The sequence below is a fragment of the Tenrec ecaudatus genome, chromosome 18 (assembly GCF_050624435.1).
Source record: "Tenrec ecaudatus isolate mTenEca1 chromosome 18, mTenEca1.hap1, whole genome shotgun sequence".
NCBI classification, from domain to species: domain Eukaryota; kingdom Metazoa; phylum Chordata; class Mammalia; order Afrosoricida; family Tenrecidae; genus Tenrec; species Tenrec ecaudatus.
In genome coordinates, this window is record NC_134547.1 from 9,723,098 (window position 1) to 9,743,973 (window position 20,876).

The 20,876-nt window shown below is 59.0% G+C and overlaps 1 protein-coding gene across 2 annotated transcripts in view; it reads left to right on the forward strand.

The window, feature by feature from the left end:
- The window catches only part of LIG1 (DNA ligase 1), a 37,455-nt gene extending 21,057 nt beyond the window's left edge, over window positions 1-16,398 (forward strand). For both annotated transcript variants that reach the window (XM_075537003.1, XM_075537004.1), the window contains exons 13-28: window positions 590-756; window positions 1,471-1,547; window positions 2,763-2,854; window positions 3,095-3,194; window positions 4,218-4,303; window positions 4,961-5,076; window positions 5,936-6,031; window positions 7,295-7,405; window positions 7,854-7,925; window positions 8,218-8,362; window positions 9,383-9,465; window positions 10,612-10,764; window positions 12,541-12,594; window positions 12,953-13,096; window positions 15,845-15,937; window positions 16,083-16,398. In XM_075537003.1, the coding sequence (XP_075393118.1) occupies window positions 590-756; window positions 1,471-1,547; window positions 2,763-2,854; window positions 3,095-3,194; window positions 4,218-4,303; window positions 4,961-5,076; window positions 5,936-6,031; window positions 7,295-7,405; window positions 7,854-7,925; window positions 8,218-8,362; window positions 9,383-9,465; window positions 10,612-10,764; window positions 12,541-12,594; window positions 12,953-13,096; window positions 15,845-15,937; window positions 16,083-16,166 (1,673 nt within the window). In that variant the 3' untranslated portion in view covers window positions 16,167-16,398. The remainder of the gene's footprint in view (window positions 1-589; window positions 757-1,470; window positions 1,548-2,762; window positions 2,855-3,094; window positions 3,195-4,217; window positions 4,304-4,960; window positions 5,077-5,935; window positions 6,032-7,294; window positions 7,406-7,853; window positions 7,926-8,217; window positions 8,363-9,382; window positions 9,466-10,611; window positions 10,765-12,540; window positions 12,595-12,952; window positions 13,097-15,844; window positions 15,938-16,082) is intronic.
- Window positions 16,399-20,876: the final 4,478 nt, after the last annotated feature.

Here is a 20,876-nt window from a genome sequence, read left to right on the forward strand (position 1 = left end):
ACGGTCTTCCGTGTCTCAGCTGTGCTAGCCCATGCATTTCTTGACCTGTAAGCCCAACGCTGTCTTGTTCCACGTGACTGGATCTGGTCTCTGGGAGGCCCGGCTCCAGTAGGACCCTGCCCACTAAACTGCCAGCCTCGTCAAGGACCCCCTTTCCAAACGCTCCCATTCACAGGCATAGATGGGCCACCAGCGTAGCTTGTGGGGGGCGGCGCTTTGTCCTTCATGGCCCCTCATCACCTGCGGTTCTGGCAGATAGAGACAGAACCAGCCATTTTAACCAGGTACCAGCGGGCAAAACCATACCGGATGCCGGCACGTTGGCTCTGATGTTGGGTGGCCCCAGGTGTGGACTAGAATGACTGGCTCTGGAAGTCTCACGACTGCCTCTCCTGAAGCAGACAGCCAGATCTTTCTTCCAGGGCACCTCCCAGTCGGTTCAGATTACAGCCTCAGCAAATAGCACTTACCTGTTTGCCCCTGTGGGGAACTGGGGGCCCCAGCCCCACCCTAAGTGCATGCAGCCGGGGAGTCCCCCAGCCCTTTCCCCTCCCCTTCCCAACCTTGTGCTCTGCACCCTTTCCCCAAGGCCGGCAGCTGGAGTCGGTCCGAGCAGAGGTAGCCGAGAAGGGCGACGTGGGGCTGGTGGCCAAGAGCAGCCGCAGCACGCAGAGGATCATGCTGCCCCCTCCACCACTCACCGCCGCCGGGGTCTTCGCCAAGTTCCGGGACATCGCCCGGCTGGCCGGCAGTACAGTGAGTGGGCAGGGTGGGTCACAAGCTTGGCCAGAGCCTCTACGCAGTCTCTCAGGGCTGGGAGGGGCCCCGGAGTCCAACGTGTGGCAGGCAGTCTTCTGGTCGGCTGGTAAGATTGACGTCTCAAGTCCCCTGCGGCCCCTGGGCTATGCCCTTCGGGCTTGCCGTGAATTGGAATCCAGGCGCCCACAGTGGGCTAGTTCAGCTGGGTGCACTCAGCTGCCAAACTTGAAAGTGGGTGGTTCGAATCCACCTGGAGGCTGTGCAGAACGGCCTGCTGGCCTGTTTCTCTGCAGGTGACTGCCTCGCAGAAACCGTGTCGGGCAGCCCTGCTCTGCCACACGCGCTCCGAGGGCTACGTGACCAGCTATGTGCAGCTCCTGGTGCCCCAGCCACCTCTCGTGTGTCACATGGCACCCACAGGGTTTTCAGAGGCAGGCTGCCAGGCTTTTCTCCCGAGGCACCGTGGAGGATCTGAATCTCTAGCCTTTCCGTTAGCAGCTGAGCCCGCTCGCCGTTTGAACACACCTCCCGACTCCCCCCATATGACAGGACTCTGAAATACTAGCTGGTGATGGAGGCGGGCAAGGAGGAGAGCCAGCCTCCTCCGGCTGCCGCCAGGGGAGGGCAAGGAGGCGGGGCTTGGGGAGGGTGAGGAAGTGTGGGTTCCCTGCTCCTGCCAGCCCCTCACTGTTCTCCCCCGGCCACTTGCAGTCCACAGCCAAGAAGATCGAGGTCATCAAAGGCCTCTTTGTGGCCTGCCGTCACTCAGAGGCCCGATTCATCGCCCGGTGAGTGGGGGGGTGCTCCTGTGGGACCCCAGGTGGGGAGGAGGTGGGGTGGGCAGCTGGCATCACTGCTGACATACTGGCTGGCTACCCCTGGACAGGAGAACCAGGAGGCCTATACAGGGGTGGGGACGGGGCATGTCCACACTCAAGGTAGAGATCAGCTAGTGAAGTCATCTCAAGATCATCAGTCAGAGCTCCTCAGCCATAGCTGCCCCACAGAAAGATAAGGCCGTCTCTACTGTAGAGGTGTGTAGTCTCAGAGACCCTGAAGATGCCGACTCTGAGTCGGGAAGGTCTGGAGAGCTGGTTGGAGAAGACAGGTGGGGCAGCACCTAAGCCAGGTGTGGTGATTGATGAGTGATGTCTGCCTGGGACCGGTTGCCTGGAAATGTAACCCCTAAACCTGGTGTGCCCTGCTCAATTGGTGATGTCTGCTTCGACCTGAACTGGGGGTTGGCTTCTGCCAGGGAAAGCCCTCCCACAGACCACCCGCTCTCTCCACAAACTCTGGGTGGTGGCCCTGGCCTCCAGAAGGGGAAACAGAGGCACAGAGAGGCGAAGCCACTTGCTGAGGTCACTGGGTTCCACCAAGGGCTGCTCTGGGGCCAGGTTCTTCCCCGGCTGGGCTGTGTTCACCCCATTCCTCCCCACACCCTCTCACAGGGAAGGAGAGCACCTGGGTCCACCCTCCACGCCCTGTAAAAGTCGCTGGTGTGGTCGGGCTGCTTCTAGCCAGTTTCCCTCTGCTCTGTTGGGTGGGGCTCCCAGGGCCTTGTGATCAGCCTCTCCGGGCTCTTTCTGCTGCTGACAGCCAGCCAGTAGCTCAGCTTCGCCAGGGAAGACTTTGCCTTGAGTGTCGCGCTCTGTGGGGGGTGGGGGTTGCCAGGGCCCTGGTGGCGCAGTGGTTAAAGCGCACACCTGGTAACGGGAAGGTGGGGTGGGGCAGGCTGCTCCCATTGAGATGGAAACCCCCAGCCTGCCGAGGAGGGGTCGCTGTGGGTCGGAATCGACTGGGCCAGTGGGTTTGCTGTTCGGTTTGTGAAGTTGGCGTGGGTGCCTCACAGCCACAGAAAGCAAATAAAGTTTTCGGAAAGATAGTCCAGCTTTCTGCCGGGTCCACAAAGGGTTCCGGTGGGAGACGGAGGAGGGTGGAGGAGCGGGTGCAGGTGGAGAGGTAACTGACTGAGTGGGGGCCCCCCCTCCCTGTTCTCCCAGGTCCCTGAGCGGCCGGCTGCGCCTCGGGCTGGCAGAGCAGTCTGTCCTGGCCGCCCTGGCCCAGGCCGTGAGCCTCACACCCCCTGGCCAAGGTGAGCCCCTCTGGGCAATCTTGAGACCCATGACTGCTTAACCCAGGGTCCCTCCCCTGGCCCCCTCCCCTTTCCCTTCCCCTCGGCCCATGACCTGTCGTCCCTCCAACACCACCCCAGCCACCCGCCTTTGCAGAGGAAGTGCCCCTCCATCCATTAACAACCCTTTCTCACAAGCACCCCTCACTGTGTGGGGAGGGGATGGTGGACCGGACTCAGCCTTCCCGGGTCCCTTCTCAGAGTTCCCCCCTGCCGTGGTGGATGCCGGGAAGGGCAGGACAGCAGAGGCCAGAAAGTCGTGGCTGGATGAGCAGGGCATGGTCCTGAAGCAGACGTTCAGGTGAGGCTGGGTGGGAGGAAGGAATGGAGGTGTGTGTGTTGGGGGGGAGTTGCATAGGAGGTCCCAGGATGGGAGGTCAAGGGCGGGGGGGGAGTCTCAAGGGTGGAACAGCAGATGTGTATGCAGTTTAAGAGACAGTGCGTGAGGGGGAGGGGCCAGCGTGGACCCGGGCTGGCCACGTTGGAAGGACTAGCCTGGCATAAGGAGGCATCGTCACCGCCTCCCGGGCTAGTGCCCGCGTTTGGGGTGGCGGCGTCCAACAGACTACTACTGGGAGACACAGGCTGGACACATGGGCAGGAGGAGGCCGACTGAGAGACCAGTGCCTAGGGGGGGAGGAGCGGAGACACAGCTGGGGGTAGGGAAGCAGGGGTCTGCAGAGATGGGGCAGAGTCCCGAGCAGGGGCCAGGGTTACTTGCTGGCCAGAGACAGAAACAGTGTGAGGGTGGGGGCCAGGCCGGAGGTCGGTTGGGGGCTGTGGCCCCCATCCTGCCATCAGGTTGGAGTCTGGGAAGGACTCATCCCCACCTGCCCAGATCTCTGGCAGTGGAGGCTGTCGCTTTGTCTTGTTTTAAACTGGCCTTGACTGCTTCTCACCGTGGTCTGGTGAGGAAGTGGGGGGCCACGGCAGAGCCTGACAGTGGGGAGGCCGAGTCAGGGGACTAGACAGTGTACATGGAAGGCCCCCTGACTGTGGTGAAGAAGGGACAAGAGGATGGGGCAGCAGAGGTGCCCAGGCGCCAGGAGTTGGGTGAGGGGTTTCTCCTTTGAGCCAGCTCAAATCCAGGAGCCTCTGCTGGGTGGGTACAGGTGATGGGCGCATCAATTGGCCCCGAACTTGCCCGCGCTTAGCTGTTTTCCGCTTTTGGGTGCCTCCCACCTTGCCCTGACCCCCCTAAGGCCTAACTTCCTCTTCGCCCAGCCCCGTCCTCTCCTTCATCCCATCCCACCTTTCCCTTCGCCACCTCCCGCGCTCTCCCCTCCCTGGCCGCCTCGCCCCCTCATCTCTCTCCCTCCGCCAGCGAGGTTCCGGACCTGGACCGCATCGTGCCGGTGCTGCTGGAGCACGGCCTGGAGCGGCTGCCGGAGCACTGCAGACTGAGCCCGGGTACGCCCGGCGCCTCCCCTGCACCCCTCTTTCTGGTGCCCGGTGCACAACCCCCTCCCACTTCTCCGTGGAGTTTTCTGTATGGGTGGGGGAGGATGGGAACCCCGATGGCGTACCGGTTCAGCGCACACCTGCTTATTACAAGTTGGGCAGTTTGAACCTGCCGGCCGTACAGCGGGGCCAAGACGTGGCAGTAGATGCCACCTAACCCACCGCTGTCCTGGCCATTCTGACCCCGAGCGGCCCTCGTGGGACAGGGAAGCACTGCGGAGAGGGTGTCCGAGGCTGAAAATCTTGATGGGAGCAGACAGACGGCTGCTTCTTTCAGCAGTCATCTTTGCTGTTAGCCTCTTGTGGGGCTGCCCCATGCCCTGTAAGGCCTCTGAGTCAGAAGGACCCCGAGACCACCTGCTTGGTTTATGAGCTCTGGGGGTGGGGGGGGTAGTGGTGCAGCGGTTAACCTCCCCCCGGCACCAAGGGCTCTGTGGGAGAAGGCCTGGCAGTCTGCTCCTGGAAAGGTTGCAGCCAAGAGAACACTATGGGCCGTTCTGCGTGGGGGCACAGGTCACCACAGTGGGCCCTGGAGGGGGCTGGGGGTATGTCCCTCTGAGTTGGCCCCTTTCTAACCTACCGCCTTCCCTCTCCCGCCCCTCCCAGGGGTCCCCTTGAAGCCCATGTTGGCCCACCCCACCCGGGGCGTCAGCGAGGTCCTGAAGCGCTTCGAGGAGGCAGCTTTCACCTGCGAGTACAAATACGACGGGCAGCGCGCGCAGGTGGGGCACACACCTGTGACCCAGGTTGGGGCGGGGAGCCTGGCTCAGCAGGCCATGGCCCTGACGTGGTGGTGGTGGGGAGCAGGGGGTCAAGGCAGGGGCACACATACCGTCCCCAAGCGCAGGCAGTTAGGGAAAGAGCACTCCCTTCACCTGGGCCAGGTAGGGCCCTCGAGGTGCCCGTAAGACCCCATGTGTGGTGGACAGCAGAGATCAGAGGACTGGGGGTTGACTGTGAGTGAGCTCAGGTGCTGCCTGGCATGTATTGGGTGTCGCTCCCCAACCTGGGGAGAGTGTGGGGCAGAGCCTACACACAGTGAGACGTTCTTTATACAGTAAGAGCGTGGTAGAGCAGTGGTTCTCAACCTTCCCAATGCCACGACCCTTTATAATACAATTCTTCATCTTGTGGGGACCCCTGTATGCAGGCGTATCTGCAGGTGGGCAGGCCCTCCTGGAGACGGATGGAGAAGTGGTGTCTGTTCCCAAGACCATCGGAGATATGTGTTTGCCGATGGTCTTAGGTGACCCCTGTGAAAGGGTTGTTCGACCCCCAAAGAGGTCGTGACCCACAGGCTGAGAACCTCTGTGGTAGAGGATCTTTGAACGCTGGACCAATATTTAGGGCTCACCTACCATGAGGCTTAATAACATTTGGAGGGATCCATACCTGTACGCACAGCAAGACACAGGTGTTTACGGGGATCCACCAATGGTGGGGAGTGAGGAGATGATACACCCAGGTGCTTCTGCCAGCCCTTCACGAGCTTCTGGAACCTTCTGCTAGTGCGGGGCGGGGTCTGGGAAAAGGATGCCCCTGCACTGACTCTGACTTCCCCCTTCGCCCCTGGCTGGTCAGATCCATGTTCAGGAGGACGGGGAAGTGAAGATCTTCAGTCGGAATCAGGAAGACAACACCGGGAAGTACCCTGACATCATTAGCCGCATCCCCAAGGTGGGTGTGCACCGGGGGCGAGGGCACGGAGGGAGATCACCGGGAACACATGTGGCCACGCTCAGTGGCTTCTGGTTGGTTGCCACGGAGCCCGGGGACTCATCACCCGGTCCTGCCCCTTGCCCACAATGGCCTACGGGCCAGAGTCCTTGTTGTGGCCTCTGTGTGGGTGAGCACCTTCCAGCCCTGCTGGCTGGTCCTGGTGTTTCGGGCAATACTTGGCTGTGATCCCCCTGGGGTTTCCCCTCCGCAGGCCTTTCCTCCGGGTCAGTCTTAGTCTGGAAGTTTCCTTAAAGGAAGCCTGCCCACCAGCGGGGGCCTGCTGGTGTGAGAAAACGTGGCCGGCAGGGCTTCCGGTGTCACAGCCGCGCATCTCTGCCGCTCGAGTACAAGGAGCAGAGAGGCCGGCGGGGGCACCAGCCAAACCCAGTGCCATGGGCCGAGTCAGTTCCCGTGCACGGTGACCCTGCAGGGCAGTAGAAATGCCCCCTTCGGGTTTCCAAAGCCGTGCGTCTCTACGCCTCACCTTTCTCCCGAGGAATGGCTCTCAGCGCCTAACTGCCACGCCAGCAGGGTCCCCTGCCCGTTGGCTTAATTAAGCATGTGTCATTTTCCCCTCACACGTGGAGATGGCTCCCTCAGGCTCTTCTGCTCCACCGTGCTTAGCTGCCTGGTGGCTGGCTCTCTTCCCCAGTCGCTGCCTATTAGGGTCCAGGCACACGGGGGGACCGAGCTCTAGCGCATTCATCTCTTCTGATGAGAAAACATTCCCCCATCCCCGCCTTTCCCTCACGACCCAGCACTGGCCCCACGGAGCTGTCCAGCCCTCTACAGTAGGTAGGGCGGGGCGGGTGGTGTGTTGGGTCCCAGGGTGCCAGGTGGCACACCCAGTTTGCACTTCACAACCAGCCGGAAGGCTGTGGTTTGAGGCTGCCCCTTGTTGCTTCTGAGGAAAGCCCTGACTGTCCGACGCCCTCAAGACTGGCCTGTGGGCAGGTCTGTCCTGCAGCGTGGGGGTGGCAGCGCCCCACACCGTCATGGCTTTGTCCCCCAGAGTGGCCACAAGGTGCAAATTACCGACCTTTCAGTTAGCACCCATGGCTCCACCGGAGGCTGCTGGGTTAGCGGGACTGGGAACAAAGGGTCAGTGTTCAGCCGTCTCCCACTGTCCATGATGCCCGGGGGCCAGGGAGCTTGCGCTGGGGAAGGAAAGGGGATCCTGTTCCGTCTCTCAACAGCCCTCGTCTCCCCTCCACCCTTCAGATGAAACTCCCGTCCGTCACCTCCTTCATTCTGGACACGGAGGCTGTGGCGTGGGACCGGGAAAAGAAGCAAATCCAGCCCTTCCAAGTGCTCACCACCCGCAAGCGCAAGGTAGCTCCGGCCCGTCGGCTCTCTCTCTCTCTCTCTCTCTCTCTCTCTCTCTCTCTCTCTCTCTCTCTCTCTCTCTCTCTCTCAGCAGAGTGTCCATCAGGCCTTCATTTTCTCTTTCTTGCAAGGTAGCTGCCCGGTTCCAGCCATCACACACTCATCCCGAGTAGGGAGAGGGGCTCTTTTTTGGCCTGTTGTTTCCCTGTGAGGGAACATCTGTCCCCGTGGCCCCCACAGCGTGCACCCCAGTAGACTTCCTTTCTCTCGGCATCCCTTTGGCTGGAATTATGTCACGACATACACACCCCCTCCCTCACGCTGCTAGCTGCAAAGGAGTCTGGGAAAACAAAGCTCCGGCTGCAGGGAAGGAGGAGGGTGTCAGGGCCGGCTGATAGCCGTCCCCTCATTCCCTGTTCCCCTCCGCGCCCTCCCCCCCCCCCCCGCCCCGCAGGACGTGGACGCATCGGAGATCCAGGTGCAGGTGTGTTTGTACGCCTTCGACCTCATCTACCTCAATGGAGAGGTGAGTTCTGGCTTCCTGTCTAGTGGGGGCGGTGAGCCTGGGACCTCGGACTCAACCCCTTTCACTGAGGGGGCGGGGTGGGGGAGCCACACTGAGGAGGGTCTCAAGGTGTGGTCCGAGGATCCCGACCAGGACAGTGGGACGCCCCTACCACGCTTCCAAGGCTCTTGTCCGTCGTCTTCCTCCCGCTGAGCAGCTGGGGTTAGGGTTAGCGGCCGAGCGCTTAATCGCTGCGCCAGCAAGACTCGGCCTCTTGGTCACCACGGTGTCCTGCTCCCTTCCACCCCCTCAGTCCCTGGTCCGGGAGCCCCTCTCCCGGCGCCGGCAGCTGCTCCGGGAGAACTTCGTGGAGACAGAGGGCGAGTTTGTCTTTGCCACCTCCCTGGACACCAAGGACACGGAGCAGATCGCCGAGTTCCTGGAGCAGTCGGTGCGAGGTGAGGGCGCCCCACCCAGCCCTCTCCCCCACAGGTGCTCCGTGGGTGGTGCTGGTTCCACGGAGGTGATTCTGACTCCGGGAGTCCCCATCGCCCAGGGTAGAACTGCCCCTGTGGGTTTCCAAGACCTAGAAAGCCCCATCGTTCTCCTGCAGGGCGGCTGGTGGTTTGGAACTGCTGACCTTGCAGGTAACAGCTGTTTGCCAACAATGTGCCGTGTCACAAAAGCACCACTAGAGGGCGGCTCTGACACGCACATTGACTCAGAGTCTCACCTTGTGGGCGCCAGCCTGGGGCAGGGCCATCTGGGCTCCGGAGGATGGAGGTCCCTTGTCTCTACACAGTTCCTCACCCACCTCCCTCCGTCTCTGCTTGCCTGCCCCGGTGCCTAATCCTTTTTGACCCACACGACCCTGAACAGAACAGAAACAATGATGCGCCCTGTTTAAAAGCAACCAAATGGCTTTAAAGGGTGTGAGTCGCGTGGGGTTTGGAAAACTGTGTTTGTGTTTGAGTGGTTGGTTTGAGGCAGGGCTCCCTCGCATAACCAGCCCACCCCCTCGGTGGGGAGCAGGCCCATCACTCGATTGCTTTTGCCTGGGGGCACAGTCCAGAGCTAGGATGGTTTGTGGCCGCCCTGCATTCCCGTCGGCCTGCCGGCCCCATGTTCCCCGCAGCCTGCGCTCCACGTTGTGTGGTATGCCGTCATCCTCGGGGGGCTCTTCTAGCCCAACTGCTACTGCGTCTGCCGGACGGCCCTTTGGAAACCAGAGACCATGCGTGTGACCCAGTGGCGATGTTCACTTCATCGCAGCGGTGTCTGCAGTGGGCCCGTGATCCAGCTAGAAGTGTGTCTTAACCTGACCCTCTTCAGGTTTCAGGGTCAGGGTGCACAGCACAGTACTTCCAGGGGACACAGTTCAATCCAGAGCAGGTGCCATCCCTCCTGCTCCAGCCGCATGGGAGGGGAGGATGGGGGGGGGCGGCGCTCACGAGAGGCACCCCCTGTGCCTCCTGCAGACTCGTGCGAGGGGCTGATGGTGAAGACCCTGGACGTGGACGCCACCTACGAGATCGCCAAGAGGTCACACAACTGGCTCAAGGTGACTGGGTCTGGAGAGCCGGGGAAGGAAGAGGGCATCTGGGGACCCCGCGTCTTGTCTCCCGGCCCTCACAGCCCCCGCCCCACTTGCTGGCGTCTGGGCCCGAGGTCCCAAAGGCAGCCCGTATCCCGCCTTCATACTCCACCCCTGCCCTCTGTGGGGGCTCTTCTCACACTCCCCCGACACCCCTGCTCATGATGATTCCCAAGGAGCTGTCTCTGGCGTCCCCTGACCTTGCCTTCCAGAACAGAAGGCTCCCCGAGGGTGACAAATGGTCCGGGACCAGTTACTGGGCAGGCTCCAAAGACCGTGCGATTCTCCTGCCGACTCGGGGAAGGGCCCTTCATCCTCACCGCCAGGTCGGCCAGTCGAACTGGCCCCACGGTGGACCCCCAGCAGTTCTGTAGCACATGGGGTTACTGGGACTGGATGGGTTTGGAGCTTGCTGTCCAGCGTCAGGCAGTGCAGGGCGGAGGGGCAGCCAGGCCCGTGGGACCGGCGGCGCTGAGCCCCTGCCCGGGGGTTCCTGGGCCTTTGGAGGAGGGAACCCACACGCTTGGAGCCCCTCCTGCTGCCTCATGGAGAGAGGCAGGGAGGCTGGCACAGCTGGCAGAGTTGAGCGGTAGCCGCCATGGGCTGTGCAGACCTGCCCTGTCGGGGACAGAGCCACTTTAGCTGAGCTCCTGGCATCCCGTGGGCGCCTAATAAGTGTCTCCCAAGTTGTCTTCTGTGTGGATTGTGTGTTAGGTCAGGACAGGGGAGGAGTCTGTACTGAAGCACACAGCGTTGTGAAGGAGCGAGTGGATGAGGGAAATGTGCCCCGAGGGAGGGGATGTATGTGTGGAGGGAAAGGCACACGGTCGGTGCCTAATAAATGCCTCCTGAATAGATGGATACATGGAGTCCGTTTGAAAGAGCAAGTGGATGAAGGATGTGTGCATGCATGTGGGAGTGGAAAGGAAACTCCCTGTCCAGCCTGCTGCTCCAATCCATTTCTGGTGGTTCCTATTCCACTGGCTCTTTTCCCCATGGCCCCATCCCCTCTTGGCAGTCTCCCAAGGCCCACTCTTTGGAAGTCTGTCCGTCCCTGTCCCCGTGAGCCTCTGTAGTGGATGGCTGCCCTCACCGCTCTTCGGTCTCTCCCAGCTGAAGAAAGACTATCTGGAGGGCGTGGGTGACACCCTGGACCTCGTGGTGATCGGCGCCTACCTGGGCCGGGGCAAGCGGGCCGGCCGCTACGGGGGCTTCCTCCTGGCTTCCTACGACACGGAGAGTGAGGAGCTGCAGGCAATATGCAAGGTGCGGGCCGGGGAGTGGGATCGGGGCGGCTTCCTTTCGGGCCGCCACACCCAGAGGGTTCCGTGTTCTCCGGTGCAGGGTGATTCCACCCCCGTGTTTGTCTGTGCTTTTCCTGAACCTGGAAGTACCTTTGACCCCAGAAGATGGGTTAGTGTGGAAAGGTCAAAGGAAGACTAGTCGGTGTTTGTTATTTAAAAAAAAAATATTTTATTGGGGCCTCGTACAACTCTTAGCACAATCCCTCCATCTACCCGTGGTGTCAGGCACATTCGTGCACTGTTGCCCTCATCATTCTCAAAACATTTGCTTTCTACTTGGGCCCTTGGTATCAGTGCCTCATTTTTTCCCTCCCTCCCAACTTGTCAGTTAATAATTAAACTCGGCTGCAAATGATTAAGGCTTAAGGAAGAGAAGGGTGCCCCCCCCCACCCCCCGGCCTGGGTCTGGAGAGCAGCAGAGACTCTCAGGCCACTAGGAACCCAGGCTGCTCCTCGCCCCCCCCCCCCCTTGTGCTTGGGGCCTCCTGGTGACCTTGTGGCTACGAGTTCCAGCCCTCCCTCCCAGCTAGCATCCAGGGTTTGTTTTCTCCCCGCAAGTATCCGCCTTGACTTGGGATCGTGTGGCACTTGGGAGGCGCCCTGGTGGCACGGCGGGTTAGGCCTTGGGCTGCTCGCCATGGCACTGGCAGTCTGCCGGAGGAAGACGGGCGCTCTGCTTCTGGGGAGACAAGCACGCACCCACCCTCCCACCCCGCAGAGGGTCACCGAGTCAGAATCACACAGAAGCAGTGTAGTAACGATGAACAACCCCCCACGTGCCCTGCCAAGCCTCTGTACACACGGATCTTCAGAGAGCGGGGGAGAGGCCCTTGTTTCTGGAATGGGCCGCCTTTACGGACCCAAACAGACGTGGTTCCAGCGTTTTCAGACCCGGGGCACCTACAGCGCATTGCCATTTTACATTTACCTCGAATTCCAGGGAGGGGGTTTGAAAAGTGAGCGGAGAAATGGAATGAAGTGAGAAGGGAAACTCCCCCCCCCCCCCCCGCGACAGTTGGGCGCCCCCTCCCCCAGAATGAAAAAAGCCTAATGTGAAACCGGAAAATGTGAGGGGATTTGTGGGGTGTTTTTTGGTTGGTGCTTTAAGGCGCTCAGTACAAAGAGCTTTCCGCTTGGAAATGCTGCGCATCACAGTGCAGACAGTCAGCCCGGGGAGGCCCGTGGTGACTCGCGCTCAAACGCCTGCTGGAAGGTTGGTGGTTCTAATCCACCCAGAGACCGATGCGCCGGAAGATGACACCGGCACTTGGCTTGCGGCCCCTGTGGGGCCGGGTTCAGCTGTGCACACCAGGGGCACCAGGATCCAGAAGGGACTCCATCCCCGTCCTGAGTGGGAATGTGCCCATCTGGTCACAGGCTTGCTGCCATCCCGTTTGTTTGTTTTTTAGCATTTGAAGTTTGGTAGAAAAAAGACAACTCTTGGCAGTACTGGGGTTGGAGAGGACATTGCTCTCTTATTGGGAGGGGGGGCTCTGAGCCAGAGACAGGTGGCTACAGGAGGGGTCAGTGGGACCACACTGGCCCCACGGAGTTTTCCTGTGGGGGCCTTTGGACTGTCCAGGTGGTAGGGGTCTTGGGGGAGGCTGGCCTCCCGGTACCCTTCCGGCCCCTCTTCTGCAGTTTCTGTGGCTACTAGCGGGATGGGGGGGCTTTCCTGTACCGGGAAGCTGAGTGAGTAGTTATATGGCCGAGCCCTGACCACCATGTCCCCCCATAGCTCGGCACTGGCTTCAGCGATGAGGAGCTGGAAAAGCACCACCAGAGCCTCCAGGTGAGCCCCCACCCCAGCTCGGCCTCCCTCCCCATCTGCCTGGATCACGGTGCAGGTGCTGGAGAGGAGCCAGACCAGTGCCTGCCCCGAGGTTTTCTGCCCTGTGCTGAGAGTCTCTCTGGGTCTCTGTCTCTGTCCCACCCCCGCCCCAATCTCTGTATTTTTCTCTCTCTCTGAGTGTGGGTTATCCTCTTGCCAGCGGGGACCCCCACTCATTAGCCTGCTGTGTCTACTCCCAGAGCCTGTCTGCCCTTCCCCCTCTCTCCCACCTAGCTTTTCTCCCCCATTCGGACTGTCCACCACCCCATTCCTTGACCTTGAGAGCTGACCCCTCTCACCTCCACCTTCCCCTCCACAGGCCCTGGTGCTGCCCAGTCCACGCTCCTATGTGCGGGCCGATGGTGCTGTGAGCCCCGATCACTGGCTGGAGCCCAGCACCGTGTGGGAGGTGAAGTGTGCCGACCTGTCCCTGTCCCCCATCTACCCCGCGGCCCGCGGTCTGGTGAGTCCCTGGCTATAGAGGGATCTCGGGTGAGACATTGAGGGTCAAGGGGAGGGTACTGGGGTGGGGGTGGGGGTGCTCGATTTCTCTTCTGAGTAACGATGAGCACCACAAAGCCAGGACCAGGAAAGCTTGTAGCTGTGTTCTTCAGACGAATAACCAACCCAAACTGGACCCACCCCTAGGAGGTCCATGCCCGCTCAGTGGTGATCACCGGGACGGAGGAAAAGCGCCCGCGGGTGCCCGAGGCTGTACCTGTTAGGGAAGCGCCCGCGGGTGCCCAAGGCTGTACCTGCCTGGGCGCCTCGTGAGGATGACCACCATCCAACTGAAGGTGTCCTCGTGGCGGGGACACAGTGTGACCATCTGTCTAGGGAGTTCTACAGGTGTACCCTCCTGGAGGGTTGCTGCCCATCAGAGTCGACAGCCACAGTGGGCTTCCTTTTGGCTTGTTTCACATCGTGAACCCAGAAGAGCTCTGTAGTTTCACTCTCTGGCCTTGAGACCTGCTATGTCTCGTTTGTAACAAGATAAACAACCCTGTCCCCCCCCCCTCAATTTAAATAGAAAAATCACCCCTTCAGGGAAATGACTTCAGCTGGGGGTAACATCTTGGGTGGAGCCTTCAATGACGCTTTTTTTAAAGGAAATCTTGGGGGGGAATCTGAAAAAACAATTTAGTTAATACGTTGTTAAAAAGATGCTATCTGTTGATAAAAGTGAGTGGAAAGCGTTTTGAATTAAGACGTTCATCCTAAGGACAAAAAAATAACATGCCCTTGAGACTAGAAGCCGGCTTCCATTGTTACAGGGTAACTGGTGTCCTGGGGGTGATTTTGAGTGGTCAGGATACCGAGCGGAGCCTGTGAGAGCCGGAGCTCGGCAGGTCTGGGTCTTGGTAGTTTCCCACCTTTGGGAGGGTGCAGTCCTGGCCCGTTTCTATCCTGCTCTAGGAGTGGGAATGATGTTAAATGTTCTCCACCTCCGACAGGTTTCTGCTTTCCATGGGTTCCGGCACCCACGGGCTTTACTGCCTAATGCAGCATTTGCCGATCCAACATTTACTAAAGTGTCAGGGTAATGGGGTCCAAAAACCACTTTCTCTCGCTTAAAAAAATTTTTTTTAAAGATTTTATTAGGGACTCTTACAACTCTTATCACAATCCATATGTACATCAGTTGTATAAAGCACATTCTTTGCCCTCATCATTCTCAAAGCATTTGCTCTCCACATAAGCCCCTGGCATCAGGTTTTGCTTTTTGTTTTTAATTTTTTTATAAAAGGAATTCTCTGGTAATAGAAACCAGAAATTGTGCCTCCGACCTCCTCATCTCACATTCCATCCTCAAGTCGTCGTGAGAGGACTCTGTTCTTGGCAGGAGCAACTTCCCACTGAGCCTCCTTGTTCCCCAATCAGCAAACGGGCCTCTGCACCCAGCGCTCCTCCAACTGCCTGTCTTTCCTCTCAGATGAAAAGCACACTCGCTCTGAGAGTCCCCACCCCCGCGCCCCCTTCAAACCGTAGCACATACTTTTCTGATCAGCATTGGACTGCTTGTAAAGGGGGAACTTGTTTTGGGGGTGGGGCGTGTGTGAGAAACAAACACGAGGGAAATTGAGCAAGGCTCTGGAAACGTGGGACGGGGAGACAATGTAATGTTTGCACCTTTTGAAGCCCCTCATACAAGACGACCTTCCCCGGTCCGGTGGCAGCAATCACTGCAACATCACTGTCAACAGAGTCCTTCCCCCGCCCCGCCCCGCCCCCTTTCTCCAACCGTGGTAACCACTCACAAATCCCATTTCCATGCCCTCACATCTTCCCGCCGTTTTATGCAAGCAGCGTCATATCGTAAAGCCTGGTGGCCCTTTAAAGGACCCCTGGCACCTGCTTAGCCGCAAGGCCAGTAGTTCAACTCCATCCTGTAGCGCCACTGTCGGCACCCGCTGGCTGGCAGTGAGTGAGAACGCTGAAGCGGCACTTAACCCAGGTGAATCATGAGTGTGGGGTGTGTGTGCACCTGGTGAATCCTCTTCTCAGTGCAGGGAACTGGAACCTCGACCTGCCTAGTGTTAAGTGCAGTGGGGCCGGGAGCCCCAGAGAGCTGGTAAAATGGGCCTCAGCGCCCTAAGAGTGGGGAGCTAGGATGTGACTTCCTTCCCCCTGGCTCTCCGTAAGGCGTTTGTTGACACTCAGTGGTAGAGCTCTTGCTTCCTGTGCAGGAGACCCGGGTTCAATCCTAGGTCTTGCCCAGCCACCGCCCGCCTTGTCAGCAGAGAACCCGCATGTCACCGCTATGCTGAACGGGCAGCAGACCCTCCAGGGGCCACGAGAACCTGGCCCTCGGTGGCTCATGGGATTAGCACAAGACCCTGCTTCTAGAGTCCCCTGGGGCCCTCGGCCCTGGCAGGAATATGGACACAAATCCCACTGGCAGCAGCTGCCCTCGCCCCGGGGTAGCTTGGGCAGCAGCCACATCCCTGAGCCCCTCAGACGAGGTGCTTAGCAGCTCACGTTTGATCTCACTTTCCCAGGGCCTCTTTGGAAGCCCCTTCTCCACCGGTTATTTGTCAGATGCTCTTAAATCCTGACACCCACCTGTTGCGTGTCTCCCATCAAACGGGCCAGGAGACAGAGGCCCAGGTTCAAGCGAAGGAGGGAGGAGGAATGTGAACAGGGGTGCAGGCTCAGGGCAGCCTGGACCCCAGGAAAACTGCCCTGACGCCTCCCTGTCCCCCCACCCCAGGTGGACCGTGAGAAGGGCATCTCCCTTCGCTTCCCTCGGTTCGTGCGGGTCCGGGATGACAAGAAGCCGGAAGAAGCCACCTCCAGTTCCCAGGTGAGGCCTGCGAAGAGGCCAGCCCCCCCGCCCCGGAGAGGTGGCCTCTCGAATGGCGATGGTGTGGAGGCCCGGGGCTGGGCTGGGGACAGGGATGGGCAGCCACTGAACTTGCAACGTCGCCCACGGGCCCCTCTCCCCTCAGGTGGCCCAGCTGTACCGGAAGCAAAGCCAGATCCAGAACCAGAAAGGCACAGGCTCCGAGTCCGACCCAGAGGACTTCTACTAGACTCCGGCACCCCAGGGCCGGCCGGCGGGGGGCAGGGCTGGTGAGGAAGCAGTGGGAGCCAGATTCTATTTTCCCACCAGTCTGGTCTGATAGTCCGCGTGGTTTCTTATTCGCACGCGAGGCGCTGTGTGTGAGTGTGAGAGAGAAACGGGGGGAGGGTAAGGGGTGTGCGCTAGGGTCTGGGATCGTTTTGTTTGTTGGTTGGTTTGCTTTTCCAATAAATCATTCCTAAGCGTCTCCCCAGTGCCGGCATCTGTGCTGGGCTCTGAGGTGAGTGTGCCACCACGGGCCGGGCCTTGTCAACCAGGGCTGCTCAAAGATACCCCGGAAAATGAGGCCCACCCTTCCAGCCCCCACCCCCATGAGAGGGGCCCACACGGCGGTGGGGACAGTGGCGGTCACCAAAATGGCGCAGGGCCGGCCGGCTGCGGTTTATTGGTTTGTGCCTTCGCTCTCGAGCTGGCGGAACAGCAGCGTCCTGGGTAACGCTGGGTGTTAGTGGAGGTCACCACCGGCACGAGCTCCACGCGGGTCTGCACTCTTCGCCCTTTATGCCCCCGGGGACTTACCCACGTTTCCGCGAGAAGGGCGCTGTCCTACCAGCTTTTGAGGGCCCGCATCATGCCGGAGCTCTGGTGGTGCGGTGGTTACGCACGGCGCCGAGATGCACAGGTGGTCAGCAGTTCAAAACCACCATCCGCTCCCCGGGGGAAGGTCGAGGCGGGGGCTTTGTAGTTCTGTAAAGAGTTGCCATCTTGAGCCCCCCGGGTGGGTCTGGCCTGCCCCACAGGGTTGCTGTGAGTGGGCGAGGACTGAGTGGCAGGGAGTTGAGCTGTTCAGTGTGTACGGCAGCGGTTCTCAACCTGTGGGTCTCGACCCCTTTGGGGGTCCAACGACCCTTTCACAGGGGTCGCCTAAGACCATCGGAAGTCACATAAATAGTTCACAATATATGACATATTTTGTGACGAATCACTACACTTTGTTTTCATAATGTTCCATCTGTAACCATGAAAACACATCCTGCCTTTCAGCTGTTTACTTGACGATTCATCACAGTAGCAAAATGACAGTGATGAAGTCGTCACGAACATAGTTTTATGGTTGGGGGGGTCACCACCACAGGAGGAACTGTAAGGAAAGGTCGCGGCACGAGGAAGGTGGAGAGCCACTGTTGTAGATGAACCAGCTTCACCTGCTCTGAGCTCTGCTTCTCGCCAAGACGCACAGAGGAGGGGTTAACCCACAGCTGTGGGTGCACGTCCCAGGCTTCCGACTCAGCAGTCTGGCTCCGGATGCCAGGCCTCCTGGGACACCGTGTCCTAACACAGTGGGCGGGAGACACCCAGCTCTGCCACTCCCACCTGGTGCCCTTATCACCTGCCAAGCCCAGGCATGGGCCTTGGACTGCTCACCCCTCTTCGTGCCTGTCTCCCCCTGGAAGGTGGCCAGTGACCAGACCAGTTGCCAGGGGCTACCGTGCGCCCCACCTGCTCCACAAATAAGGGTGAGAATCAAGCCCCGGATGAAGTCTCATTTGGGGATGGAGTCTATTCTGCTAGGGCAAGGAGGGCACCGGAGTGTGGGGTGCACCTTTATACCCAATGACTTTGCATTAGACACAGCAAGTGAGAATGGGCACGGGACGGTGTCAAACGTGGAGGTGGCCAAGGAATCGAGTAAGCTGAAGTCGGATGCCTAGTGGGCCCTGGTGGCGCCGTGGTTAAGCACTCCGCTGGAACTCATAAAGTGCAGGTGCCCTCCCCCCCAAAGGAGGCCGCCTGCTGCTGTAAAATGATATGGTTACCACAATAATAGATAATTGCTCAAGGATCACTTGGGCGGGAGGGAGGGGGAGGGGTGGGGAAGAAGAGCTGATCCCAAGGGCTCAAGTAGAAAGGAAATGTTTGGGAAATGTGGATGGCAACATAGGTCCAAGTGTGCTTGATACAATTGGATGATGAATTGTGGTAAGATTAGTAAAAGCCCCCCCAAAATGATGGATTAAAAAAGGGGGGGCAGGGAATGATGGCATGGCCTTGGGAACCAGATGGGGCAGTTCACCACCACCCAGGGTCACAGTGAGTCAGAAGTCAACTCGATGGCACCCGGTGATGACAGCAGCCTCCTCCCGACCATAACTGACTATGGTGTACTTCATGCTGACTCATAGGGCCCCTCTAGGACAGGGCAGAACTGCCCCAAAGGGTGTCCGAGGCTGTCAGTCTTTGTGGGAGCAGACTGCCTCGTCATCTCTCCACCACAGAGCAGCTAGCAGTTAGTGGCCCCACTTCTAGCCCACAGCACCCCCAAAAGCCCCCTAACCTGTGAGCATTCCACTCTGCCCTGTGGGGGCGCAGTGAGTCGGAATCCACTCAAGGCGGTGCCTTTAGGAGCCTGGGTGCGTGGAGCTACCAGCTGTTAACCTAAAGCTTGGTGGGTGGGTTGGGTCCACTGAGAAGTTTGCGGGGAAACACCATGTGATCTACTTTCATTGTGATCAGGAAACTCAACGGAGCAGCCGCACGCTGCGGTGGGCATGGCCTTCGCTGTGCAACGTGGAATCAGCATGAGTTGGCATTGACTTGGCGGCAGCAGGATGGGCTGTGTGCGTTTATTGTTAAAGCGGTTCCTCTGGGCCCTGTCACCTGCAGCTGAAGACGTCTGAGGGATGCGTCCTTTTTGCCCTCATCTATAAGCGAGGGGTTCTTTTCCCAAAAAGATGAAAAACTCAACTGCCATCGAGTCGATTCCAACTCACCGTGACCCTGTAGGACAGTATTGAATTGTCTCGGTGGGTCTCTGAGACTAACTCTGTGGGAGAAGGAAGCCTCAGCTCTCTCCCCCGACGTAGCTGATGGTTTCGAACCATTGGCCTTGTGGTTAGCAGCAACACGTGTAAGTTACTACACCACCAGGACTCCTAGGGGCTGGCTACCTTAGGGGTACAAACACAAAACGAGTTTGTTTTTTGTTTGGATTCTTCCATCTTGGACTGCTAAACCATCCATCTCAGATAGAAAGCTCTTCCTTACACATGAGTGTCGATGAATTTGTTTCTCCAGTCACGTGGCCTCACACAGCGTGTAAAGTCGATAGGATGGAAACCAGCTTGACCACACTTAACCACAACATGTGTTGGCATTGACCTGGTGCCATGGGGGGGATGGGTTAATTCCTGGAGCCACTGTCACTACAGGGTTGGAGGTGGCAGCTCAGGGCTGTTCAGTGACACCCTGTTGCCACATCCAGTGTCCCCCCCCCTTCCTCCAAAAAAAACACCCCAAAGACATTGCCTTCAGATCAACTCCAACTGGTGGCAACTCCACAGGTGTCAGGACAGAGCTGAGGCCATCGAGTGTGCTCAGCTGAAAACTATTCAGAATTCACAGCGGGGAGCCTTTCTTCCAGGGCCACCGGGTGGGGTCGAATCACTGACCTTTAGGTTAGTATCTGAGAGTGGACGTTGCCAGGTTCCTCCTGTTTGTTTGGCACTTCATGTTCATCGGTACCATTGCCTCCGTCCACTCCCCTCACCTTGGAATTTTCTCACACTTCACCAATGAGGAAGCGGGTCAGGTAGGTCAAGGGCTAGCAGGCTACGTCACCGACTCCAGGTGTGTCTCTGGGTGGCATGAGCTGTGACATGCCCGAGTTCCGCTGTGTGCCTGCCGTTCTGTTCCCCACACGGGGCGTCTCAGTGGGTCAGGATTCACTCCCTGCAACCCTGCACTGTCACACGGGGTTGGTATGAGTCCACGTGGACTCGGCAAGCTAGCAACAACCACGAGATGGCAAAGGGGAATTGCCATTGCAGATGAAAGGAAGGCTGCTCAGCTGAGGGGCGCCCCACCCGAGCCATGGCATTTTCCATTGACTCCAGTGTGGGGGACCAGCCTCCCCACAACCGAATGGGTCCAAGGGGAGGTTGTGTAATTGAGGGGTAAGCTAAAGAGACATTAGACAAGATAAAGCATGCCAGGACTCACCTCAGTCATGACTCCAGGAGCCAAGTCTGTGCAGAGAGCGCAATGTAATCTTATGAGCTTGTATAATCTCAGGCACCCAGGCCATGGTAAGCACGTATGTAACAGGAAGGGGTTGTATCAAAAGCATACACATAACATGAAAGTGTCGGATTTCTCTGGAGCTAGAGTTATACCTTGGTCCTTGGCTCTGCGCGCCAGAGAATTCACGCCGAAGCCTGGTTCGTGATCCAAGTGAGTTTTTTGAGAGAAGAAGTTTCAGGTTTACACGGCACCCATAGGACTCCTCCCGACCATGCAGCCTGGCGGAAGCTGCTCAGCGTCACGCAGAAAAAGGTGTTGCTCGACTCTGGGCTCCTGCCTTTCCAAGGATTCCACGGGGAGGCGTGGTGGATGACCCCTGATCGACCCCATTGGCTGAATTGTATTCACCTGGCCTAAGTGGGCCAATCCAGGTGGCCTAGGTGGGCCAATCCAGGTTCAGCGCCCACCCATGCCTACAGGCGGGAAACCTGAACCTCTGAGCATGTGCAGTGTGTCACTCCTTTGTTTCCGTGGCTTGGCTCTCGGCATGCGTTAATGGACATTCCCCAACCCTGCGCTAGCCTGCCTAACAAAAGGGGTGAGCTGGGGGGTGTACACACAATAGGAAGGGGTTGTACTAGAGCGATCCATGCCGCAGAACGGCATATACATAACAAGATGGGTGGGCTCTAGAGTCAAG